Source organism: Amblyomma maculatum, chromosome 9 (genome assembly GCF_055883805.1).
Source record: "Amblyomma maculatum isolate TAMU_Amacu chromosome 9, ASM5588380v1, whole genome shotgun sequence".
Lineage (NCBI taxonomy): Eukaryota > Metazoa > Arthropoda > Arachnida > Ixodida > Ixodidae > Amblyomma > Amblyomma maculatum.
This window is the reverse complement of record NC_139352.1, coordinates 12,548,235-12,575,646: the sequence shown is the minus strand read 5'-3', so window position 1 is coordinate 12,575,646 and position 27,412 is coordinate 12,548,235. Positions and strand designations below refer to the sequence as shown.

Below are 27,412 nucleotides of genomic sequence, written 5' to 3'. Positions count from 1 at the left end.
CATGCTGCAGATGGAACAAAACAAATATTATCATGCGCGCTTCAAAGTGAATTCCACAGGATGTCACACATATTGCACTGTAATCAAAAAAGAAAAAAGAAATACAGCTAGGCAAAAGCAAACAACAGCAGCTAGTGACGTTTGTGTTGCATGAAATTATGCTCCGTACTTCCCATAAGACGTGTAGCTGCGACCGCTTATCACGCAATTTCAGGTTCCAAGGGTAAGAAAACTGCAACACGTTGCCCAGGCATGCAAGCCTACATAGCCGACTAAAGCACAAAAAAATACGGCGATCGGGCGCAGTCGATAAAAGCAGTTAAAGCAAGCTGCGCACCAGTTACCGTCAGTCACTGTGAACGCATCGAAAGCATCATCTCGCACTCGACGATTATGGCTTCGTGGCGTTGGCAGCAGTCCAAGCCACATTTTTTCGCATTCGTGTTAAATCTGTGGGCAGCTGTACATTTAGGGAATAGGCATTCGAATGCAATGAACAGTACCAAGTACGAGTGCATTTTACAATGGCACTGAAAGCCTAAACATGGACAATCATGCAGCCCTTCTTACAAGAGTGTACATACAGTAAAGAGCTAGTGCAAAAGAAGTGACAGGCGTGCAAACAAGCCATGCTAAAACCAAACCGCAAAAGAATGGATCACGAAGGAACGCCCTGAAAGCACTAAAAAACTAAATGTCCAAAGAGCTTGACCGAAGGAATAGGGTGCAAGAAGAGAGCACTGGAGCATGCTTGCCACAGGACCAAGTCAAAAACACAATTGGCAGAGCAAACTAGAACCACAAAGAGCTGACAGAATAAACAAAGAAACATCATGGCACATTCGGAACAAGGTAGAGCCAGAGGGCGCCAAATTGCTCCACCAATAAACAAGTGCATATACACAAAACATTATAGCTATGGTGATGCTCCAAACAACAACAAAAAGGCTGTTCAGATGATGCGACAACAATGATACATGACATGACAACAATGATACATGACATGCCAAAGAGGAACTGATATGCGAACGAACAGTTTGGGTGAAGTGACAGCAACGAGTGCATGTCAACAAAACTATAGCAAGTATGTGACCTTCGTTCAGTGTAATTCCTAGATATGCAGCAAATGATGCAAAGCAAATACCCTTGATATGAGCCACTTTGTGCGTGCTTCAGGGTTAACATACGGCTTTCACACCAACCATGCGACTGCACTGAATTCACACTGTCTTTCTAAAAAGTATAGATACCAGCCCATTACTCCACATTTTCTTGCGACAGATGTACAGAGAGAGCCAGAATTTTCACACTGGTCTTTTTAGGGGACACATAAGATAGGACAAACTTTTGAAAGCATGAATAAATTTTCACAGCGCCTTCTACGTTGCCTTGAGGAAATCCTACCTGTCAAGTAATACTACAGTGTAGAAACGAAAACTAAAAGAAAAAAAAAAAAAAACAGTTGAGGATGCCACAACTGCCATGTGTGTGCCTCAGATTAATGTATGTCAGCCATACTCGCTTGTATGCTGAATGCGCATCTTCGTCAAAAGGTTAGTGCTAATTTCGCAGGTGTGTTTACTAGTATATAGGTGGGAAAGAAGCTGTAGCAGTGAAAAGTTTCCACAGTGTTAATAACTAGTACGGCTCATGCATTCATTACACAAGAAGATAGGCAGTTAAAGCGAGCCTTGCCAAACGATCACACCCCAGCAGGACAGGTGAAATGGGTACCATTAAAACAGGTAGGTTGAAGGCTTCCCTGGCTGTTCATGAGCAGGGCCAAAATTTGCTGCCTATTCTGTAATCTTTCAGAAGCAGCCAACTCCTGTCGTATTTCACACTCTCCCACTGTTCTCCCCACTTGGTACGCAAACTGTACCCAATTAATGCTGCACCAGAAAGACTGAAGACAACAAAGGCACAGGGAAGAAGCATAGTAGGTTATTCACTGAAGGAATAAGCTTAGTAAGTCAACAGGTCAGATAAGGCAGGATTGACTGATGGGAAGCATTTCCACAAAGTGTGACATGCGACAAAAAAAAAAAGAAAAAGTTCTAAAACAGACCAAAATAAAGAAGAGAACAAATTTTTCAACAGCAGCTAAGCTAACAAAAAACCAAAGCACAGCACTACAGCAAAGGCAAAACAGAAAAAAGACAAAGCAAAACTGAAATGCACGTCCCGCTAAACACTGCAAGCTTGCTTTCTACACAATGCAAGGAGCTAGGTACGCACCTAAATGAAGCCACAACTGGGAAGGAGAGGAACCTTCCCGACTTATGCAAAAAGAAATAGCAGGGGCAGTGCCAAGGAAAAAAAAGAAGAGAGAAACCTTGCTGCCCGGTCGATTCAATCCGTCCTGATGAGTGACGGTTACAACTCAGTTTGCGGGCACCGGTGTTGCTACCTGCCCACTTCCTCGCACACTCGCAGTTCGCCAACGGCGTTCATCCCGGAAGCATACCAACAATGCTCGTGCACCATTCTGCACTACAGTCAAGCCCTGAGCAACTGCCGTTCAGCCAAACACAAGGCACAGCTAATGAGACTGACTTCGCACTAACATGAGAATCTGCCCACCCCTTAGATGTAGGGGGCCTCACAGACAACTCTATCCTGCAGCTGCTAGCAATTTAGAGAATATCACCACTTTAAGACCAATCACGCAGGCTTCCTGTTCAGCTCAGGCTGACCACACTTGAAGAATTAGCACTGCTACTTGAGCCCTTATTACGTGAACCACAAAGAAAAGTCCTGCTCATATTAACAGTGTGACTAAAACCAAAATTCACGAACCACTGTTGTCTTTGTCTACGGCCACTGAGCTGAAACAGTACCTGAAAGCCACCACATGGCCATGAGGGATCCCAACCAAGTTCGTTTGTTATGGACTTGACTTCATGAGCAATTGCATTGTCAGGTGGCGTGGTTTAGAACTTGGACGAGAAGGCCGGGGGGATCGGATATTTCTGATCCCGACTATTAACACATGACACTTATAAATACTATGCCAGGACCCCTGGTCAAGTAAAACATGAGGTACAGTAGCTGACCGATTTTTTGGACTCCAATAACTCGGACTAGCGCAATATTCTGGACTTCATTCAAGAACTGCCACACGCCACATAGGAACGTGCACATTTTCACGACTGATATTTCGGACCCTATGGTGTCCAAACATTAAGAATTTTCAGATCAAATTTGGCACCAGCAATACTGCGTAGATTGTTTTTGGCCAAAGGCTTTTTTTTCATCGTGAAATAGACGCGAGTGGACATCTTGTCGCGAACAGCCCGGTTTTGCGCGGCCGTGAAAGCTTAGGCGAAGCAAGCCATTCGAACGAACTAGCTTGATTCTGTGTACATAGTTGGCATCGGAAGCAGTAGCAATGAGGGAATCCTCGGCCTTGTCATTGCGGTAGCCCAGAGCGTGCAATTGGACGGAAACATGGAGTGTGAGCACCGTCTGCCGTAATGCGCCAACGCTGCCTACCGCAGGCAAAAGTGGGGCAGGGGGGGGGCACAGTGCATTCACGTAGGCTCTTGTTCCGCTCATTTGTTTTTTTTTTATGTTATTGCGATTACTGCTTCGCGCAGCGCATGCATTCATTTGCGGCTTGAGCATGACCTGCGCGGCACAGTACACTGTGAAGTGGCATGGACATGACGGATTTACGTGCTTCCCGGTGCGCGTCGGGAACAGTCAGCAAGCCTGCACTGGCGGCCGGGCCCGCCGTATCAGATCGCGCTAGCGCGTGCGCATAGGCGGCGTGCAGAAGCTAATCACAGTAGCGGATCACACTATGTGATAACTCCCTACTATTGACTTATAAACAAAACATGGAGAGCGGCAAAGTTCGTGACTTGTAGAGCTAATTTTTCGAAGAAAAGTGATTTTTTTCAAGTTCACTGATTTTTCGAAGTGTTCGATTATTCGGACCATTTCCCGGATCCGGATCCCGCCGAGTCCAAAAAAAAATGGTCAGCGACTGTACTGCATGAAGTGCAACCCTCCGAACTTTCTTTCTTGTCTTCTCACCGCCCCCAACAGTTAAAGCAACGTGACCACTTTCCTGGACAGCCAAAGCATCTGAGTACTCATCCACCAACAGAAAAATGCGCAAGCAGTCCCTCACCTTTCCCACTCGACGACTCCGAGCCAGGACCCTTCGTACTAGCCTCTCCCGATGTTCCCCCGGGCGAAAGTGCCGCTGCTTTCTTGGCTTCTGCAGCAGCTAAAGGTGCTGTAGCAAGCCGTTTTTCGGCCCCACCAACTTCGGCCGGATGTGACCTGGACTCACTGGTGTCAACAATCGCTGCCCCCGTGGATGCACAGGTGTTCTCTTCCGAAGCTGTGTCATCGGCAGCTGCAACCGCAGCAGCCTTGACTCGCGACGAAAGCTTGGCAGCCAGGACTGCCGCAGCCGAAACCGGCGCAGAATCCTTTGCCTCGAGCACCTGCATTAGTTGATCAAGATGGATGGCAGCCCACAGACCAGCATATATGCTGATGTCAGTGCAGCAAAGGTCTGTTCGATTCACCTGCACTACGTGAACTGGTTCATACGATGCTGCACTTCGCCATTCGTTTCAGCGATGCAACATGGTGCCCTCTACACGACGCCGTTCGTTTCAAAAAGTGCAGACGTCGTGCAGGTCGAGTTCATAAGTTCAGCAAAACTCTGCACCACCTCAGCGGTCAGTGCCGAAATGGTGCAGCTGCAGCTGCCGCATGAAAGCAGACGACAGCTTGCGCGACAATGTGCATGTTGTCAATGTGTTGCGATGAACAGCAGAGTGAGGCTAGTTATTCCACTCATCACGAGAATGGCGGCCGTGTTTGCCAAAGAAACGACGAGACGTGCTTCAAACTATATCTAACAAGTGAGCACGTGCATGCTTTATGAATCATGCTGACTTCAAGTTGTTCGTACTTTGTGCCAGCTGCCGCATGGTGCACATGCATTGAGGCTGGTTAGTGTCAACACTATTGCGATGTGCTATTTTGAAAATTCATCTATTTGGCCTATTGGTGTCGGTTGATGTGAATGGCAATAAAATTCATAGCTAGCCGACCACATGATTGCAGTCGGCTTTTAGACTTATGCACAGTATTCATGAATGAATTAATTAATCCTACCGGCTGTGTAATAAAATGCTCAGATCATCTTGAACATGATGATTTTCAAATAGCACGTCGCAATAAGTATGTGCTGTGCAAATGCATATATATGCACCTTTTGCGGCAGCCGGCCACTAAAACGCACATGGTCACGACAGAAGTATATAATCAGCATGCATCACACTACATATGTGTGTCTACTTCTTGTGAGTATGCATAGCTGTTTTCCTGGACGAACTCGAGCATGTTCTCTTTGTCTTTTCGCTGTTTATTACAACGCACAGGCCAAAAGTATCACGGCTGGATAATTGCAAAACTTTGTTGTCATGTGTTATTTGAAAAATCATCAAGTTAAGCAGGATGTTGGCGTCGGCTGACGCAAGTTACATACAGCCGACCGCAGCTTTTTGGCGATGCCAAGGCTAGCAGACAGCCCGGCCTGCACTCTACCATTCGTTTGGAAGCAGCCGGTACCAATGCTGCGCCTGAACTGCTGGAACTGGCGCTGCATGCTTGCGGCATCGCCGCAGAACTTTACGGAACTGGTGCAAAGAGTACAGCTGAATTGAACGGACCCAAGAGGTATAGCAAAAGGACACCGAGTACAAGACCATCCAATTCTGGTTCTCAGCGAAGAAAAATCGATCATTTGGCTCTTGACGGCTATCTCATGTTTGCCAATAGGGAAAAGCATGGTTGTTACTGGATAAAGTTTAAATATAAAAGATCTTCCCACCTCTCAATTCAAACTTGTGTAACGAAGACTGCAGCAGATTACACAGTCCCCATTTGAAAGCAAACGGCAGCAAAGGCTAGCCTCAGGGAACTGTGGGCAAAAAACAGCCGAGTCGATGGTGGAAGTGCCTCCATATCATTTTCTGGCTTTTTCCCAGCTTGCAAAGCTCCATTTTAAATCAGCATAAACAATTTCTTCTATACAACGTGATAACATACTGACACAAGCAGACTTCAAAATTGTCCTCTGTGCCCCTTTTGGCAGGAAATACATCAAGGTGCACCCTTGCACATGTTCTGAAGTGCAAAAATTTTAAGAACAACGTAACCGTACATGCCATGCCACAGCTCAATCGGGCCTGTGCCTACCAAAGAGTCCACACTGAGCAGTGCAGTTTGCCTGGCTCCCAAGCACTGCTGTAGGGTCTGTAATTTAAGTGCGGGGCAGACACCTGAAGCAGGGGTAAGGTTCCTCTGCATATGCCAGTGCCACTGACTTACCGCAACTATGCTGTACCAAACAAAGCGACAAGTTATGTTAGAACATTATAACATTATAAACAGATTGAACCATGACAGAAATAACAGCCTAGGACAAATGTTACAGACAGTCATTAATAAAAAGACTAGCACATTTAACAAGGAGACGGATATAGAAGAAGACATGACGAGTGCTGAAATGCCGAGCGCAAAAATAGGTTAGGCTGTGAGATATGTGAGGCATATCACATTAGCAAGGACGGTGATAAGTGCGTCAGAGCGCCTTTTATCGCCTTGTCCAGAAAGTAAGAAGTGTACCTAAAGAACAGTTTGCCACATTTTTATTAGTTTTTGCTTGTATGGTTTTGACCTATAGCGTGCACATGCGCCACCAAAGTGCTTTTATGTACTTTTTTTGTCTAAGTAAAACCTCAGTTGATGTTTAGCGCTAGTCCTGCATTCTTCTGTCTGTGTCCTTGTTAGCTAGTCTTTTTATTAATGATGACACATCAACTAGCCCAGCTTTCTGCCTTGAATACGTTACAGACAGATTGCGTCAAATACCACAGGTCAGTCCCCTTAGCTAGCAGTCTTCACTAATAAAAAAAATGGTCAGCTCAAATATCAGTAGATTCCTACACCTGCACCACCAACCGCACCTTATGAAGTGTCCGTTGGGATGGCACTGCACTGCGTGCAACGCACGATGATGACAACACAAAAACAGCTGCCGCAGGCGATAAAAAACAGCGCCCCGTCCAACCTCCCATAATTGCATCCAGTCCAGCTAACTGGTGGCAAACCAAACTTCCAATGATTCTGCAGTTTTGGATTCCAGCACCAACCTCGCAAAAGTTTGCTCTGGCATCGTCCACCAATCATCCAGGAAAGCCTCTACGCTATCACGAGCAGGGTGAATGATATGCTATTTAAATTTTCGTTACAAGAACTGATTTGAACGACTTTCTTTGACAAATGGAGACCCACACATCCTGCCAGGAATGGGCATTCATATTGACCGTGTCAACTCATGAACTCGTGACTTAAGCAATACAACCATAGAGCCCCGTCTCCCTCTCTCTCTGCTTCCCCTCACCCCCCAGAAAAAGAAACAGATCAACTCTGCATAAAGTGTTGAGCCCCTCCCCCATTCCAGATGGTGTCTGCTTTTTGTAAACAGTTAATCCACATGTGGAAATACGGTAACTCATATAGTTCAATCTGCAGGATAAGATAGCCCTAGACAAGGGAAGTCGGGGGAGAGGAGGGGGGGGAATGCTGATAATATCCTTCCCTCCATCCATCCATTCCATGGAACTTCAAGAACCTCCTCTCTATGGTCTGCTAAAGGAAGGATGAAGTGTGGCCACCAATACCTTGCCAGGGTTGTTGGGCAGTGACCTCGTCTGCTCCTGGCCCTCTTCTCCCTCCTCCCTCTCTTCAGGGGTCAGGGGCCCCATGACATCGCAGCCAGCATCTCCTGCAGGGGTGGGCGTCGCCTTGGCTGGCTGTGGGGAGTTGGAGCCACTCTGCTCGGCTGATGGGGCGTTGGGAGTGTTCGGAGGTACCACCATGGGCCGGGAGCCCAGTCGGGAGCCACCAGGGCTGGCTGCCAGCGTCTCCAGCAGGTGGTCCGAGTCCACTGTGGGGTGACAGCCATGCACCAACCAGTTGCAAGAAATTACTAGTTAAAAACCCGGACACTTTTCACAACTAGTTTACTGCGCTTAAACACTGGTCCTGTATTCATGCTTACGACAACACAGATTTACACAGGCACAGGCTGGGAACGCGCTCCTTGTTCGAATTATCTCAATTTCCAAATTAACGAGGCTTGAATTAATGAGATTTTACTGTATCTCATCTTTCCCTGCATCGGCGCCGAGCCTGTCGCAAAATATGGCAAATATTCGGTCATCCGAATATACTAGGTAATGAACCAAATCGACTAAAAATTAAAAAAGACCTGTACTATGGACAATATCTACAACAACGAAAAACTTATGAATTAGCTAAGGAAAGCTGGCACTCTAAGTGAAGACTGTGGGGAATCTCACACTTGCCAAGGGAAAAACATGGTGGCGTAGTTGCCACTGGCTTCACTAGACACACACAAAAAATGAAAAACCACCCCATCATAAGCCACAACTTTTGCAGTTAAGAGAAGGAAAAGTAAACCCTGTATGGCTGCAACTAGCGCGATCAATCAAGCCAGAAGAAAGAGACCCAGGCTGCGCAGCAGATGGCAACTGACCACCACTGATGGAGAGGCGCTCGCTGGACTGCTGCACACTGTTGACCAGTTCCTCCTCAGCCTGCCACAGCTGGAAGGCACGGAAAAAGTAGCGCTGCCAGAACTCCTCGTGTGACACTGCACCTGGCACCAGCTCATCATAGAGGCCCTGCACCTCCGCATGGTTGAGCAGGATCTCTGCTATCTCTTCCTGCATCGATTGTGAGAGCAAGGGGACATTAGCCGCTGCTCTAGAGATGTCACCAAGGAGAGCAACATGCCCTTCACACCCATCCACCGCACCTGCCTAGTGGCGCCCATGCACTGTTCTAGCTGCTGCCGCACAACCACAATCCAAACGTGCACTACTAAACACTACAGCTGTGTCATGAAAAAAATATTCCAGGTAATACACTACACACACACAGCACAGCCCGAAGACTGTTGGAAAGGGGAGCCTTTTTGGGATACTAAGCGGAAATATTAAATAAAGCAGTAGATAGATGACACAGTTCAAGAACCCTAACATCACTTTTGCTGTGCAAAAAGATGATTGTGTTTGCTGAATAAACTGCCAACAAAAGATCCCGAATTTCCATCCACAACTAGCCCCCTCTGCCCCAAGCAAAGCAGGCAGTGTTGCAACATTTTCTTTGCAATGCAAGCTCCCAAGTTCTTTCAAATCAAAGAAAACAAATGTCAGCCAAAAGAGGGCTCCATTATTCTACACAGCTGACTTCTCTAAATACTGGTCTCGCTGAACTGCGCTTCCAAAGTTGCCACAAGCAACAGCTTTGTGCAAGCCTGCAGTGTGCACATACCAAACAATCCTGCACGCCAGGGCCAATCTGAGCCCTACATTTTTTCCTTTCTACACAGTAACTGCTACCCACCAAGATATCACTGCATGTGAAAGCTATGAAGCAATCTCTACCAGCGAAGAATTCAGTCGGTGGAGCTTCCGTTCTAGCGAAGTGTGTGACAAGGTATGACTAATCTGCTTATCGAGCTGGACTTCACATTCACTTAAGCTTTAAATACCCCTTCAGACAAGCAGTGTGCATCCCATATTGGTTAGCAGAGTTAAGGGGGGATAGCGCACTTGAAGGGCTAAAAATCGCGAAAAAAAAGCATTTTTTTAATGTAATTTTGGAAACCTATTACCAATCTTTTGCATACTACTAATTTATTCACTCCCTGGGTCATTCAATCCAGCTTATAAGGTGCAAACGAGCTGAATAAATCTCATCTCAGTTCATTTTTTCTTGTTTTCTCAAAAAAAAAAAAAACAAATTTTTGATGGTTTGCTAGGATACAAGAAGTATATCATCACACCTAGAGTAGATAAAGGCATACCGTAAAAACCGTTGTAAAATACAGACCCTGATATAACAACAGCCGTCGTCCACCACCTAAGCGGTGGCGGGTGCAATGACGGCAAACAACAGATAAAAATTCAGTGGCCGGCTAACCCCCGCCGCAAGCGGCGTTGACCTACCGCCCCAGCCTCGTAGGGCCGGGAACTGCCACCCTTCACCACCTCTCATAATTTCCAGATTGCAAAAGTAGGAAAAAAAAGTTTTGATTTGCATATAATGCTAGCGAAGAAAGATCAACAAAGTATTAATTAGCACTGCATTTCGCGGTTGCTCCGCGAGCATACGCGCTTCCGCGTCCAACACCAGCCTGTGCCAGGCGTCGCGAATAATGCTAGGCACGTTCATGTGCTAGTGTGTTCCTTTTCACGCCGACACATTTCACTAAAGAATTTTTACGCATAGTGAGAAGAAGAGCAGATACATTCGCCCCTGCAATCGCAGAAACAACATGGCCACTTCCAGCTTGGATGTGGGATGGCAGCACACAAGCTGCCGGTTAGCATGTGCCGCGCTCTCGCCTTTTCGCATCTAGTACTGCGCGCTGGCGGGCAACGTGTGCACACCATGCTTACGGATTCAGTGTTTTCATGATCGTCGTTGTCAATTGTATAATGTGCTGAGAGTCCCTTGCTAGACATATCTTTCAGTAGGAATTCACCTTGGCTCCCTCTAAAATGCGTGCGTTATCACACATTTCTCGAAAGCACGACCCTGGGAATGCGCCTGCGATTCTGCTGCAAGGCATGACCAGCATGGCTGGAAAGGCCCATAAAAGACCGATGCAAAATTCTAAGAGCTGCTTTTACCATTCCTACATCATGCAAGGTGCAATTGACGTGCTTTCGGTTGCACGTTGCGAGAACCAGGGTCACCATAGTCGCGAAGGACAATGTGTCAGCGTGGGGAAACCGAAACCATCTACCGATGCTTATATGCGAGTAAATACGGTATAGTAAGAGTGCTTTTACGATAACTTTCGTTGCAGCATGTTCCCAGGTGCTTAAACTGTACAATGTTTGGAACAGATTTCTCACTTAATGCTGCTATTTTTGCATGCTCTAATTTAAATGACTGGTCGACCACTTTTTCTTACATCAAACTTCAAACTTCAAGCTCTAAAATGACTAATACTGCATTGATTGAAAATGAAGTTCCTACTTTGTATTCCATATATTATATGCTATAATATATAGCCAAATGTTAATAATAGTTTTCTGATTAGAGGATTATTGTCTACTCTTTCTATAAGCAAAGAAGTGAAAACATGAAATTTTTAAAACTGATGACCGCCCCATATCGGAAAGTAATTAGGTGAAATCAGCATAAAAAACTGATTTAGAGTTTGCAATTTCATTGCATTTAGATTCAAAATAAAGAAAAATTTTCCAAGAGCCCTGTTCCCCTTTAAGATGGCTAAAGACTTGGCAAATGCATGCTGACTGCAGTGCTGATGACACTAGCAAAATGTGCAGATATTCACATAATAACTTTCTGAAGTCCCATTCACTGCCTGCAAAGCTTTTGTTAATCTAAGTTGCAATGCAATCATTCAGGTAGGACCTTGGTCACAGATCTCTAACACGTCTGACTCTGCTTAAACTAGTTTTATTTCTTGAAGTGCCTCTCATCGTGTTCAGAAATCTTTCACTAACATTACTGCAAAGAATTTAATGTCACAACCATCATGAAAATACGACCTACTCCCAAATAAGAAATAACCATAATAAAAGGAAACTTGAAAACCGAGCGCAAAAACGAGACAAACGAAGAAAGATACAGCACAAGCGCTTTGTTGTGGCTTTCTTTGTTTGTCTCGTTTTCCCGCGCTGTTTTCACTATGAATCAATACCAACTCGCCCAAATCGCAGCCTTAATTAAAAGAAAACTGCAGCTAGGAGAAGAAGAGGGTCAAACAGAGTGGCAGAGAAATTAAATTTAACTGAAGCCAGCATAACACAGCAGAGGAAAGCTGCAGCGCTCAGTCAAGCTAATGACGAGACGACCTTGCGGCGCATGTTGGTGCCGGAGGCAGATCGGCCCCCTTTATTTTAGAGTTGAGACGCACCATGGATGAAAATGGTTGATGCAAGCGCCAAGGAGCTAAGAGAGATGGCTATCAGTCGAGCTAAATGCCTCGTGTGTTCTGACAGGCTCGTGCTCAGCTCGCTTAGCCTTTTTCGCACACGCAGATGATGCAGTGGTACAGCCTCACTTGGTGCAAGAAAAACTGACACGATTTTCTCTCTGCTCACTTTGTGGTCGTTCAAGATGAAGGTCTCCAGCCAGTTCTCGTACACCTCTGGTGGTGAGTCCGGCTCGTGGCAGTAGGTGTTGCGATCCACAAGGATCGAGTGCAGGCATGCCTACAGAGGTTAGCAAAAGGCCACTGTTATGAAGAAGACAAAGGCACTTCAATGCAACGTAACTTCAAGCAGCACTACAATGCCCGAGGCTAGAGAAAGCAGTCATGAACTCCAAAAGCGAGTTACGGTTGGAAAAAAGAAAGTTATCGCAGTTGTAAGTGCCATGGTCATAAGATTTTTATTGTTCCTGTTTTAAGCAACTCATGTGATCCATCAACTTCCTAAGCCAGGTGCACACTCAGCCTATTATAAGGCATACAAAAAATGAAGTGAGACGTAGGTGCACCCAGAGCTAGAACAGAGATGCAAAAGCACAGCATGCCTACAAAGAGCAGGAACTGTAGGGACGCGAGGTGGCCTGGCAACATTAAAGCTGACCCTTTCCCTTGTGAGCAGTGATTCTATCGAAGATGCAGAGTTGCTGTCAAAATATATGCACACATCCACTTCAGATCAGAAAAACTACCAATCCCACTCCTACAAAATCAATTTCGCCTCGTACGGTCCTGTGTAAAAATGAGCAAATCAAAAGCAATGGCCGTGGCTTGGCTTATCTAGGCCAGGATATACGTAGTGAAAGCATGTGTGCCTGGCGCAGGGCTGCCTACTCCTCTCTAATCCAATCTAATCCCATCCAATCCAGTGTAATCCAATCCAATGCAGTCTAATCTAATCCAGTCTAAACCAATCCCGTCTAATCAAATCCAGTCCAATTAAGCACAGTTCATTCCAGTCAATCACAATCCAACCAATCCTGTCCAAGTCAATCCAAACCTGTCCAATCCAAGCCTGTCCAGTGCCAAGTACATGCTCGCCCGAAATGCGGCGCTGACTAGCCCATCATCCTCACCACTATCATCCTCACACTAGAGGAGGAGAATTAAGATGCACTACTCATGATACTGGACGTGGTGCAGTTGGTTAAAGCGTTTGGATGGGGATTTGAGGGTTGGAGGTTCGATTCCCAGTGGAGACGATTTGTTTTTTTATGAGAAGACCAGCCAAGCATAAAATTAGCAGTGGCTTAGCTCGGCTATGCTTTCAAAATCTTGATTACAAGTCCAGGTTAGTCTGGTTGTCTAGCTATGTTGTCGTTGCATTAAAGGTGAGACATCATCTTTTTCTGGCTGCTTCTTGATTGCCAGATGGCGCGGTGAGCGCACGGCATCCGCCAGCTGCTGCTGTTGCTAGGCAACAGCTCTGTGCCTTCCACCACGCATAACTCCTCCGTTCGTGGCCAATGTAGCCTTCGCTACAAAACCAAAATCTTTATCAGGGCTCGCTGCAGTGGCCTAGCCCGCAAGCCAGAGGACAGAAGGACCTGATCTTGGCTATGGTGGCCACAATTTGAAACAGGAGAAAATGCCTACGTGCTACAGAATGCTAGCACACACTAAAGAACCCACTCTGCCAAAATTATTCAGCAGCCTTTAATTACGGTGTCTCTTACAGCTTATGCGCAGGTCCGTGAAAATGAGCCCCATATAACACTGTGATAATGTGAATAGGAAAAATACTGCAAGTGTTTGCAAGCGGTAGAAGCAGTTAGAAAAAAGAGGAAGGAAGCATGTCTAAAGTGCCGGGTTCTGTTCTTTCCTTGGGGCTTAATCGCACTAGGGTCCCTAGAAATATTGCTAGTCTTTAGATTTTTATGCCGCTTTTTAGAATTTTTTTTCTTTTTTTTTTCTTTTTTTTTTTCAGTTTAGTCGTAGTATTGAATTCGCGCCCAGTAACTGGCATAACCACGGAAAAGATTTTTTTTTGTCATGACCGAAGTTTTGCGCGCATGCCCCGGAGCATGCCGATGGAGAAACGAAGCTGCTTTTTATATCCTATTATCCTCACTGAATACTACCGCAGTGCCGTATTGCAATAACGTCTTCTGAAGATTTTGTATAAACAATTGCGCTTGCATGAAGGACTATATTAGACGCACATTCTAGGCTCAGAGAACCATATGTGCGAGAAACAGAGCGCTGTCGCCGGCGTTTTCGTTCACGCTATAATTTCATCTTAACTTCTTGTTAGTTATAACACGTAAGTAGAACTGGAACCTTTTGGATGCATGCACAATTAAAGCTCGCAAGATGGAAACCCGAGCCCTGCAAATCGCATCGCACTTCAGGCAAACTGCTGATATGCATTCTTTGGAGCTTAGGAAGCCGAGTAGCCACTCAAATATGCCACCCCTTTTCTTGAATTGCGTTTGGCAGCCTCAAAACATGTTTTAACAGCCAGCTGCTGCTTGAGAGGAAGGCCACTAACCCTTCTTTAAAACTGTCCTTGAAAGGTGTTCATTTTCATTTTTCATTTCATAGACCTTCTAACCCTTCTTTAAAACTGTCCTTGAAAGGTGTTCATTTTCATTTTTCATTTCATAGACATTTTACCAACTTTGTCACCAACTGTACGTCCTTCATACGAAAACGACACTACCTTCGTCGAGCACTCAGTCGCCACGCTTGATGGTGCGCTCCCACTCTTGCCTCTTCTCTGCGTCTTTCGGTGTCCTAAGACAGAGCATTTCACCTTGAACGAGCGCTACCCGCTCTTGCACCCCCGAGCACGAGTTGAGGTGCAAGTCCTTTATTGAATAGGACGGCTTATGGCCATAGATAGAGGTAACGTGGACTAGACAGAATCTTTAGTGTTTCCACAGATCACCACTCAAATCAAATTGCTCTGATCAGGCCACTAAAGGGAGCCATACTTGGCAAATATTGTTTGTGTGTTAACGTCAGTTCCTTGAAGGCGGTAGGGTTTGAAACACGTGCTGTCACGCTTGTCCCGTTGTGTGGACATGACGCGATCGCACATCCATAAAAAAGGAGCACCAACACACATGCTTGCTAACTTCCGCGGATTCCGGCTCACGAGCACAAAGAAGTGCACGTGGTGCACAAGCGTTGCCATGGCACTAGCGGTATTCTAGAGCACTATACTAGCGGTTCAGCAAGGCGGAGACGCGCAGTACGGCACTACCTACACCACGCTCCGAAGGCGAGCAGCGCCCTCTGCGCTTTCATCCGGTTCCATAGGAAACCCCACTCGGACGGCAGACTAGCAAATACTTCTAGGGACTCTAATCGCACTGAGTCAGCCCTGAGAACCAGCAGCCAAGCCCACAGTGGCACCACAGCGGACCTCCTTTCCAAGGTCACCTCTGCAGCTACCAGCAACCCTACCAGCTCCGGCGGTACGCAAGCACAGGCAAGTGGCTCTAGCTCTCGCCTGGCCTGTGAGCACGCAAGGATCCTGGGCCCATCTACTTCCATCACAACACGTATATAACAGCACAAAATCTAAACCATGATCAAAGCAGATAAAACAACGAAGTGTTCCACATGCCGATGCCATGTTTATGAGGGAATTGAAGTGACACTTCCTAAACACCCCAGAACATGGCAATGAAATGGTTAAACACAAATCACAAATGTCAAAAATGTGATGCACAATGTGTGCATCACATTGATAACAAAGAATGCAGCTGAGAGGTCTGCAACAGCCAGCCTTCCTGTAAGACTAGTACAACACGCTTATGGCTGAGGCATTTGCTTTTTTACAGCCAAACTACTGCTGCTGCATTGCCCGGGGAAGTCCTCCACAACAAAGGCATGCAACGAAAGCAGACAAAAGAAAAGGCTGTAAACATGAGAGCACCAAACAAAAGCAGTGACAGCCCTTAGCAGCATCCATCCAGGTGTTCCCTTGAGCCACAGCTCCACACCCTCACTTTGCTCACACCCCCACATGTGCCTTTCTAGCATCAATCACACCACAAGCACATCCGCAGTGACAATATTAACTAACTCTAGGAACAACTTATTTCGGTAAACTGCAAGATACAATAACAAAATCTGTGTGCATCATTCTTTAGTTGCCCACTGTAATTTATTTCCACAGGAAGCCCCACCTGTTGCCGTGTACCATGGGTCCTCTCTCTGTATATTCTTGTAATTTGTCTTGGATTTCCTAAAAAACTTTTAACCTGCAGCAGAAGTGAGAGAGTGGCAAGCAACGGCAGTAATCCTCCCACAAATATGGTTGGTTTGGTTTGTGGGATTTAACATCCCAAAGCGACTCAGGCTATTAGAGATGCCGTAGTGGAGCACCCTGGAAATTTCGACCACCTGACAAATATTTCATCCTGCCAGCAATCTGTAATAGTCTAACAAGAGGAGCTTATTGGATCTACGAAGGGTGCAATCGGACCAAAATATATCACCAGGCTACCTAACAACACAGAGAAATAAGCATGGATGGTCAACTACACTCCCGATACCCAATGAAAGCGACCACCCTGAACACTCAGCTAACCAATGTGCGATCTCAATCGGCATGGGGGATCGAAACCAGAATGAAGCTCCTAACATCAAGACCTCTTCCAAGTGCTTTGCGACAAATGCCGATGACCCTGTCGAAATGAACAACAACAAAAAATTATATTTTCGTGCCACTCCTACCTGCCAGCGGTCCACTGGGTGCACTTCATTGTCGTGGATGACGGACAGCTCGTCATCGGCTGGATCCCAGGTGGGTGACAGGGCTTCACTGATGCTCCCAATGAGCGAGGTCAGCCCTTCTTTGGCCTTGGTTGTCACCGAATTCTCCCCATCGAGCTGGGCATGCGCAAACATACAAGGTAACAGATGTAAGAGGCAGACATTGTGCATTCACAGGCCATTACTGTGCACGTTTAAAATAACAAGGCACATCCATTAACAATAATTCAAATGCTGAGCTCTGCTGAGCCAAACAAGGCAAGTAAGAAAAACAAGAAAAACTGCTGAAGGTCTAGTGCTTCTAAACCTAATTATACAAAGCGAAAGTTTCAGTTACACTTGGTTTTGCTTGCTGTTAAGCTTTGTGCATAGCAATGGCGAGACATGTTAGACACGGCAGTCTTTTATTTTCATCTGCTGCTTAAATTACTTCTCTAATGCTGCAAAGACTGTCTTGTAGTACTGCAGTATGGCGTAATGCACTCGATATCCTCGGGGTGGTCAGATGCCGCTTGCTGATGACTTTGCAAGGTTCTCTGCGTAGCGCTCCAAGATGGCCCAGCTTCAATCGGAGCTATGGCAAATTGCACACTGCCTAGGCCAGCAGTGTGCTCCTCTTCGGCCAGGAGTCCAATGGGTCATGTGGTCCGACAGCGAGACAGCACATGAGCGGTGGCTCCAGCTGTGGCGGCAGACAGAGCACACATGCCAGCAACGTAGCGAGTGAAATGGCTAGTCACATGGTCAAGCAAGCGCAGCTCCAGTGCAGACGAAGGTCGTTGAAGGTCAAAGCAATTAAGTAAACGAAGCTCGCGGAACATGGCACATTTGCGTAAACCTTTCACTTTAAAAATTTGGCAGAGACAGGAAGGCTGTGGACATGTCAGAATGCAAAAAGATTACACTTTTCACTACCAAATTTCTTTCATTAAACTTAGGCAGGTCCTTTGCTCTGCCACTCTGGCATTCTCCAACGAAGCCCAACTACACTCGGTCATTTCAGGTTAAATGAATTTGTTTACACGACTCGCTCAATCCATGTCACTTAAGAATTCGGCCTCTCTGCTCGACGCTCAAGTTCAGTCTCTTTCGTTGTTGTCTTCGCATTCCACAGTGCCCCCTCCGAACCCCCTCTTCCACCGGCTCCTAGGCCCGCTTTGCGTAGTTCCAACTCCTCGGAGATCCGAATGATCCCTAGAAACTGGCAACCGTTGCAGGCATACGCCGCTGCTCCCAGATGCGAAAAGCGGTCAGCTCGGATGACAAAGGCAGTTAGTGTTGCGGGAGCCAATATATCTTTCCTCCTTGCAGCCCTCTCGGTGCCGGACCTCTGGTACCATTCCCGCTTCGCTGCCCTCGTTTCGGGAATGTCTTTCATCCGTCAACATTTGGTGGGACGCACAGCATACACACAAACACACAAACACACAAGAGGTCAACCGTTCGTTCCGCCCATGCTTGGAGCTATCGTGAGCACAGTGCTCACGACAAAGTACTTTCTGTGAGATGGTTCGTCTGCACGGTTTGCTGTGCAGAAAGAGCAGCACATGTTCAAATCCAGAGGTGCACAGAAATGAGAAGAAATGAATCGAGTGTGGCAGGCATTTATTCTGACTCTGTCACCGTAGCCTTTCATCTATGCAGCGCGCTTGGCCTTTAAGCACACTACTGCACCTCCCCTGATTCGGGGATCGATTAGCTGACACCTCCGTCTGCAACCATTTTCCTCCGCAGATGCCGGTTTCACCCACGTGTCGATAAAATCACCCGCATGCCAAGTTGGTGCCATGACGTCACTCAAACACATGCACCACCTATCAATGCAACGCATGCACACAGCACATAGGCAACCAAACAAAAAAGCAGCTGCTGATCGAATTCTGTTTAATGCGGCTTGTCACTAGTGGCGCATTTGAATTAAAGAAAAAGAAAGCCTTTTCCAGGACCATCCAGATATGTCATGCCTGCTCACCTTGAGCTTGTCACGCACAAAGGCTGCCGTCGAGGAGACTGCCTGTGCCGTGTCCTGCTGGACTGTGCTTGAGAACTCCGTCAGGTCCCGCTTGAAAAACTCGTAGGCTGTTGTTGACTGCATAAGAATGCAGGAGCATGACACAAGCAGCCCTTTCACTCAATAAGCCCCGAACACTGGCACAACAATCATCCCAAGATGATTGCCCACTTTCATTGCATTGCAGAAAAGAAGTTTCTCTGATATAAACGAACAAACGGGAGGTAATACAATGCTGCAACTGCATGTGTACATGCAAGATTTTTGAATAAATGCAGGGCAGCATTCATGTCTTCGATTTAGCCAAAGTGCGTTTACTTAATTGCGAGGGATAACAGACGTGTGCTCAAAGTTGAAACGCACACACTGTATTGAATGTATATTTTGAAGTTCACTCCATACCTGTTTTTCACTGCAACAGTGGGGAATTTAGTCAATACTTTTCTGAATGGAGTACAGAAAAAAGCGTTTACTCCTGCACAGAGTCCACATGATTCCTGGCAGTGCATGACATGCAAATAACCTCCTTAGGCTGGGGATAGAAGAGTGCAGCGATTACCACAGGATAACATCCTTCCTGCACAGGCATCTGTAATGACAGTTCAGCTCAGATATGAATGAACAACGTGGCAGCATTGACTGCCCATGACCTCTCTACTACAGACCAGCTCTTGTGAGAACAGGTATTGGTAGGTATGGCTTCAATACCTTGAAGCGACTCCGGCTATGAGGGACACAGTATGTAGTGGAGGGCTCCAGATAAATTTAGACAACCTCGGTACATTAAACGTGCAGTGACATCACACAACACATGGGCGTCTTTTGGATTTCACCTCCCCTGAAACTCGACCACTGCAACAGAAAACTGGTACTAGTCTGAAAGCTCAAATGCTATGTCAACCAGATCTGTATCATTTCCAGCTGTAACACTTGAAGAGTGCATAGAAAGGTTTTGCTCTTTCAGCTAGAAAAAGAATCAAAACTGCAACAAACAAATATATACTGTATACAGTACTGGCAGTATGCAAAGTGGCGTCACAAAAGCTGTGTTCAAGGTCTGAAAGTAAATATACCTGAACTGGAAATGGCCCTGTGTAGTGTCCAGCTCTGGCATACACAAAGCAACCACAGAAATTACATTTTAGTGAAATATGATAAAATGAGTGTCTGAAACCAAAAATTAAAAAAGATTGAAAGCCTATCTCTATTCATCAGTGGACTGCAAAGGGCATGACAATGTGATCAAGAAGCTGGCCAAAGTTTTGTGGAAACATGACACGTAAATGCATTCAACTCCTGTTCAGTTCAATGGCACCCACAATGCTGAACAGTTGTGACTGGTCATGTGATTAGGTAAACGAGTCACCATCATTTTTGAAGGAACTTGTTACACGGAACGTTGAAGTTAACTATATTTCAATTCTAAACAGAAATCACTTCTGCAGCTTCTTGTAGCAATGCTGATGTTTGTTTTGCAGTCAAAGATGCATTCTTTAGAAAAGGTTGCATTTTGAATTGGAACAACTTCTTTTTTCATCACTTAATGAAACTTGTGATGACGTGAGTGATACAGATTGACAGGCCATTCTGTGCCTTATGCCCGATCAAGTTCTTCCTCTCGCCATGCCAATCATTTTGGTGAAATCGCAATTCGGTGAAAAGTTGCTGCTCTCTTCCATTCAAAGCCATTGTTTATGATTAGCACTAAACTTCATATGGGCTTAACAATCTTCATTCCCTAGACAGGTACTTGCCTGACCGTGTTTACGTGGAGGACCGTGTTTACTTGTTGATCGTCACAAGGATACGTAGAGAATCCATTTCTTTTCAAAACTGTTTTATATTCGGCCCCTGTTCCGATAGCAATCCTACAATTTTTCTTTGCATAACTAGATGACTGCTTGATATTTACAGTGCTGAAAAAGTAATTACCCAAAACTCCTTGCCTGAGTAAAACTGTGCCCATGCTCAATTTTTTACAATAGGGCCATTTGTTTAACCTACACCAGCTACACCAGTGCAGGAAATCTCCTATACCTACAATTGATTTGTGCTGTAATGATGTAGCTGGTGTAAATGTCTTTGCAGCGACTAATATTTGTAGCCTGCATTTTAGCGAAAACAAATTGCACAAGGTAGAAGGAGCTAAATTTTTAGCAATGTGAAATTTTCCTGCATACGGCCAAATATAGTGGCATTTCTATCAATCATTACACTAAATTTACCATTAAATATTTTCATATGGTTCCTTCAGTCCCACTATCATATTCGCTGGCATAGCTGCAAAAAGCACTCGCCTCATAGCGAGTTCAGCAAACATACTCGCTCCACCGGGTGCATATGAGCAGTGAGCTTTTCTATGCGGCTAGACTTTCTGTACTGTACCAGCGGGACATAATTTTGGGGTAATAGCTCGCAGCAGTGCCAACTTCCCTTAGCCAGAGTTGATGTGCAGTCATAGTTATAGTTTGCGACAAACCCACCGGGCAGAATACACTATGCTGTCTTTATCAGCTTAATTTTCTAAACATGGACTACATGGCGAATCAGGCTGTGTCCCCTTTTCTAAGCCTGGTCAGAGCAAGAACTTTGCATCTTAATGGGCTTGAAAGATGCTAACACAGCGACTATTATCGACCCGGATTTCACCCTGTCCCGTAATACGCCAGTCGTTGATAACAAACGCAGTGGCTTCACCTAACAAAAAAAGGTGCGGGCGAAAGAAAGTGCAAATATATTTCGATGGAAATTTTCTTCACAGTGTACCACCATGTCAAAATAGCGACACTTTTTTGAGGCAAATGAACATATTCGCTGTAATTGGCACAAATTTTGCCTGTCTTACACCCATATATCTACCCGACACATGCACACTGGTGAAAAAGCGAACAGGAAAACAGACTTCATCGAGCAAGTGTAATGTAATAAAAATATCAAGCCTGGAAGTGCGGTATAGTAAAAGTAAGTGCAAAAGAAGTCATTAAATCTAAATCTAAAAGACGGATGGCTGAGTGTCTTGTTTTAACACAATCTGCGCTTTTTTTCAGCAGCATTCGCTAATTCTACAGTTTTCGGTCAGCAATTTGGACACTCTAAGCAGTAAATCGCTCATTATATGCAGATGGCACGTTTACCAGCAAAACTGCCGCAAGCTTCAAACAAACAGACACCACATGCATTTCTGCGAGCGCCGTCGGCTGCCGATCCACTCTCTTGGAGTGACGGTGGCGCCACTTCTACATCGATCTCGTGGCAAATAGTACACAGCAGTGATCCCACAATATGAGAAACTAAAGCCCACCTGTTAAACGTTAATGAAAAGTAAAAATTATGGCAGCACAAAGCATTTCAAACATTTAAGCACTCGGTTTCATTGCTTTGCTATAAGCAGAACTGCTTTAATGCTCGTTTGCCACATTAAAAATGAATCTTATCATGCACAACAGCTCACATGCCCCATCCTAAAGCATTTTGTCATTTTGGTAGATCACTCATCATTTCTCATCTAAAGGTAAGGAAAACAGTGTAAAAACAAAACTGAAAATTGTCAAATTTTATGTACACATGGGTTGTAAGAAGCACCACAGTGAAAGGATCTGGTTCAAATTTGATGATCTGGACTTCAGTAACATGAGTCGACATCACAAAGCACAGGGCGCACCTTTTTGGCATTACCTCCATCAAAATGTGGCTGCCAGAGCCAGGATCGAAGTCTGGTCCTCTGGCTCGGTAGACAAATATGCTAGAATCCGAGCACTAAGGTGATTTTTAGAAGCAATGAAGACTGCCCCATGTGCAACAAGTAGGAACAAATATACCAATTTCTCAGCGAGATTTTTTTTTTTTTTTTTTTTTTTCAGCTAAGCAAAGTGGGGACACTGTTGCCCAGGTAAGCTTTTCCTTCCTGCTGCTTTTATTTTTGTTGCACATTTTTAGCCCAACCTAACTGTGCTTCACAGGAGGTTCTAATGATGCTTCCTTTGATGTCGCATGCTTTGACTTGACTCTGATCAGACATCACAAATTACTTCTTCAATGTAAAATATGACTCCACTGAAGATACCATGCCTAATTAAAATGAAGACAAGACTTGTTCACACCACCCCCACCCAGTAACTTCAAAAGATAACTCACTGTTTTCAGGTTTACTACATGGTTGGAGCCAATTACTTACTGCAAAGCATGGAAGCTATGGCAATGCTCCAGTAATATACCAGACATAACGTGTCTGCATTAGCAATTAGACAGCAAAGTCTACAATAACAGCCACTAACAACTCAGCTACCCATTTCTCTGCTATTTCCAACAATTCCCAAAGTCACCTTTTGCCATGCCAGCAAAACAAAACTTTACTGATTGATGTCAACAAGTTGAGGATACAAAGAAAAAAAGCTGATATCCACTGAAGAATAACAACTGAAAGTAGGTAAGCATGGCAATACCAGTCCCTGAACATCACACGAGCACTTTCAAAACATTTATTCGGCAGCCGTCGCTCCAGACATTTGAGTGTGCAACGCTTGAGACAACAGGTTTGATAACGTCAACTTAACGTTTACTTCTGTAGAATTCTTGAAGGACATGCCTGGCAGCAGACCGTTTATCAAGGATATAGCACCAAGAGAAAGTAAAGAGGAAAACAAGATACTGCAACTTTGCACTGAGACAGCCTATCAGCAAAACGTCACTGAATGCACAGCTCTTCTCCTCCCCTCTCAGGTAGATTTTTTTTATTATTATTATTCACGACGGTTGCAAACTCTATAGTCTAGGAGACCTGGTGGCATTAACAGCCAGAGGGCCCAGTCGTCGAAACATACAAGAAACAAAAACGATTATATGAAACAAACAGAAAAAATGCAGCCGCGACCGTAACAGCTGGGCCGACCCGTAAAAGTAGCGCGACACGAGAAACGGTTCACAGGTTAGCAGTTGGCCAACATACACGGCGCGCCTGGCAGGTCCAGACATCGAATGAGTAATCGCTCGACGCAGGGCAACGCGACAATGCACAAGCGGTGAAGGAGTTCAGCCATAGAAACAGCGGGCGAACTTGCATAGAGGCGCGGTCAATTACCACGTCCGGCCGAGCATACATGTTCACTTGATATCATCCAAAACACTTGCGCGCAGATGTGCGAGGGTCGATTCTCGACGCATATCCGGCGGAGTCGAAGACAGCGGCTCGCAGATGAGCCGAACATCCTTCGTAGCTCCAAAGCTGCTTGGTAGCACTCGCAGTTCAGCGTAACTGCTAAACATGCAAACAAAACTGTGCAAAACGACGATTGTTCATATATGATTGGGTTATAAGGGTGTGGTACGGTGGGAATACTGCACTTTAAACATAACACAACAACATAAACATGCCGTTTTAAGTTTCTGCGCGTATACGCTAGCAGCTCGGCAGGGGGAAAACATGATCAGAAACCTAGCGACTCGCACCATTACCAAGTCGCCGAGATTCGGTCCCCCGCTGTTCGCGACAGTTGTGGAGTGTCACCTATCCTTACACGATGTGGAGCGTGCTTGATGAGTGCCGCAACGTGCGACGCCAGAGACAGCGCGATCCGTCTTCGCTTCCAAAACACAAAACGAACGGCGCCAGGAAGCGCTCGCTCGGTAGGCCCGGGTGCAACGAACGCTAAATGTCTTCAATAGAAAGCCGCTGGGTATGACTCGCGCGGCTGCCACAAGATAAGGCATCAGATATGCAGTCTACTCTGCAAACTACGGCAAATGAACCAAGGTTGTGGAAGGGAAGCGTTAAATATACATCGACAAAACGATGCCATGCCCAGGCCACGAACAGCACACGGCAGCTCCAGAAGGGCAGCATGCTCACCGCGCCTTTCTGCGAAGTCGTGGATGCCGGTTACGTAACGCTCGCAAGAGCAACCTCGATCGCTTTTTAACTCCCTGATAGGCTTGACAACACAAAGTTACGGTCGGTAACTGACGTCTTTCCTGTCTTACCTTGTCTTTTGCTGTCTGCAACCAACTATTCCACCACGGTGTTCCTTCGTCCGGATTGCTGCGGAAAGAAAAATCAAGGGAACAACACGTTAACGTACTCCACACAGCAAAAAGAGCAACGTTTAGAGGTCAGTTGACGTCTAGAAAGGTCACATGCACATTTTTAAGCTTCAGAGGCGCTAAACAAATAGGCGCAACGCGATTTTTGCAAATCGTGGAGACTTACGTGCCCTCAGCCATTTTTACATGTTTGCGATGACAGCGACAGAGAACGCTAGTGTGGTTGGGAAGTTTACAAACAGGAAACCGAAACTGCAACACAAAATACTCTTGCAAAACAATATTCATGCACATTATAACAATATAAGTCTAATGCTATTTATTAATGAAAATTTATGTTATATATAAGCTCTAACACAAAACTGTAAAGAAGTGCGAACACAATTAGTTTCAGTTTCGCCAAGGTCAAGGTGGATGCTGGATGGGAGGTGGATGAGACAGTTAAGGTGGATGCTCTCATCAGAGAGGCTTATAAGGCAGCCTTCGGCTTACCTGAACGCACCCCAACCTTTAGACTCTTAAGCATGGGAGTTCACAACACCCTCAGCGAACTGGTGGAAGCCCACCGCATCGCCCAACTAGGATGGCTCTCCACTATCCCAACTGGTCGCCATGTTCTTTCCTATCTACAACTTAGGTGCCCCTCCAGTAGAAACTTATGCAGTTCCAAAGACACTCCACGGTCGTCGCTGTCCGCCAACCTCCTAAAAACATGCATCCCCTTCATAACCAGGCCAGACGGGAGGCAAGAGCACGTGCCCTACACAGAGCACATGCGAACGAACCCGACATATGTTTTACGTGGACGCCGCAAAATATACACACCGCTCAGCTTATGCGATATGCGCGGTGTCCAGCTGCTTCGAACACGCAACATCAGGCTTTATCATTGCCCGAACGTCCGTAGAAACGGAAGATTCCACTATAGACCAACACCAATCTGTGACGTAAGCACGAAGCGGTGGCGCTTCTATCGCCAGCGTGGTCCGACTGGGGGTGAAAAATAGGGTTAGAGCCCGTAGGAATACATGGAACCGAAATATTTCTAAGCAGGTTCCTAATTTCACGGGTCATCTGGGATGTCGTTATTCGGTACAGCGCAACCATGAACGCCCTGGAATAGATCGTAGAAGTGTGAAATCTCATTACCGAGGCGAAGTATTTTTAAAACACCGCGAAACGTATCGGGGTGCGAGTTGAGAGGGCGACCCATAGAAATACGTGGTTAATACCGGGTTAAGTGGAGAAATATGGGAGAGGCCTTCGCCCTGCAGTGGGTATAGTCAGGCTGCTGCTGCTGCTGATGATGATGATGATGATGATGATGATGATGATGATGATGATGATGATGATAATGATGATGATGATGATGCTGTAATTCCCATGCAGAAAGTTGCGAAAACATTTTTGCAGCCGTAAATATGCTGTGGATTAATGCTAGCGCCAAATATTTTCAATTTCTGTAAACCCAACGTGCTCAAACCTTTGCAATATCAGGTCTCCTTCGCGTCTATGAGCATGACATTTTGCTAGGAAGTGAAGGTTTTTCTTCGACGGAAACCTAAACTGCTCCAAGAAATTGCAATTTTTAATGCGTAAACATTAAGTGGCTTTGATTGAAGGAGCAATTGCTCCCCGAGTTTGTCAACACGATTGCGGTGAACTGATATTAGACGAAAAATAACAATTGTATGCGAAAGGAGACCAAAAAATCTCGTCATGGAAATCGTGTGGTTAAAGTGTAGTCATTGGTTAATAGCCAGAAAAGCCAATTAGATGTCGAAATAACCGAGAGAGATGTCGACGTACAAACGAACGTGACGTCACGCAACCAGAAGGCGACGTGTGTCTAAACGTCAGTCTGAAAAAGTGCCGATAAATGGTAGAGATCGATCAAAAAGTTATGAATGAGTGTCAATTTAAAGAAAATACATTTAGGGCAAACGAGGGCAAGGAGGAGCAAACAAAAGCATAAATGGAGACGGGTATGTGGTGACGTCACTTCGGCTACGTTGCCAAGGTGACTACCGCCGGTGCCGCCATGGTGGCCCTAATAACCGCACACCGCCATGGCACGCCCTAGCAACGGTGACGTCATGGAGAACTGGCGGCGCATCATGTCTGGGCGCGTTGGGAGACGAGGTGCGCCGGTAGAAAAACCGTTGTCGTTGTGGCCTAGTGTAGTGCAACGTTACACCATGTGAGGATTACTGCATAGCTTGCTATACAATGTCGTCAACGACGCAGCTGCTATCATAATTTCCGCAGTGTGAAATCACTACAAGGGGCGCGCGATATACCGTGTACAGCAGCAACGCTCAAGCTTACACATTTCTCCTGTGCAGATTCTGCAGTGCTCTCGGTATAGTATGTGAATGTGCCGCCCGGTACGGCACCACTGCTTCCCTTATATTTGTGTTCAATAAATCCTAGGAGGCTTTTGCCTGTTGAGTGGCGTAGCATGTCGTTCGGCGTTCGTGTTTGCAGAAGCACGTCCCATTACATGGTGCCAGAAGTGAGATTTCGACGCCACTGATTCAGCACTCTTC

At 45.8% G+C, this 27,412-nt stretch overlaps 1 protein-coding gene across 3 annotated transcripts in view; it reads right to left on the bottom strand.

Moving 5' to 3' along the window:
- Positions 1 to 27,412, bottom strand: part of LOC146178335 (BSD domain-containing protein 1-like) — a 69,007-nt gene that overhangs the window by 5,461 nt on the left and 36,134 nt on the right. For 2 of the 3 annotated variants that reach the window (XM_084578154.1, XM_084578156.1), the window contains exons 1-8: positions 25,030 to 25,104; positions 24,804 to 24,861; positions 18,789 to 18,905; positions 16,778 to 16,933; positions 12,204 to 12,314; positions 8,594 to 8,783; positions 7,716 to 7,981; positions 4,139 to 4,460 (exon numbers count right to left, since the gene is read on the bottom strand). In XM_084578154.1, the coding sequence (XP_084434280.1) occupies positions 4,139 to 4,460; positions 7,716 to 7,981; positions 8,594 to 8,783; positions 12,204 to 12,314; positions 16,778 to 16,933; positions 18,789 to 18,905; positions 24,804 to 24,861; positions 25,030 to 25,043 (1,234 nt within the window). In that variant the 5' untranslated portion in view covers positions 25,044 to 25,104. Of the gene's footprint in view, positions 1 to 4,138; positions 4,461 to 7,715; positions 7,982 to 8,593; positions 8,784 to 12,203; positions 12,315 to 16,777; positions 16,934 to 18,788; positions 18,906 to 24,803; positions 24,862 to 25,029; positions 25,105 to 27,412 lie in introns of those variants that run through there. The other variant, XM_084578155.1, reaches the window with a different exon arrangement.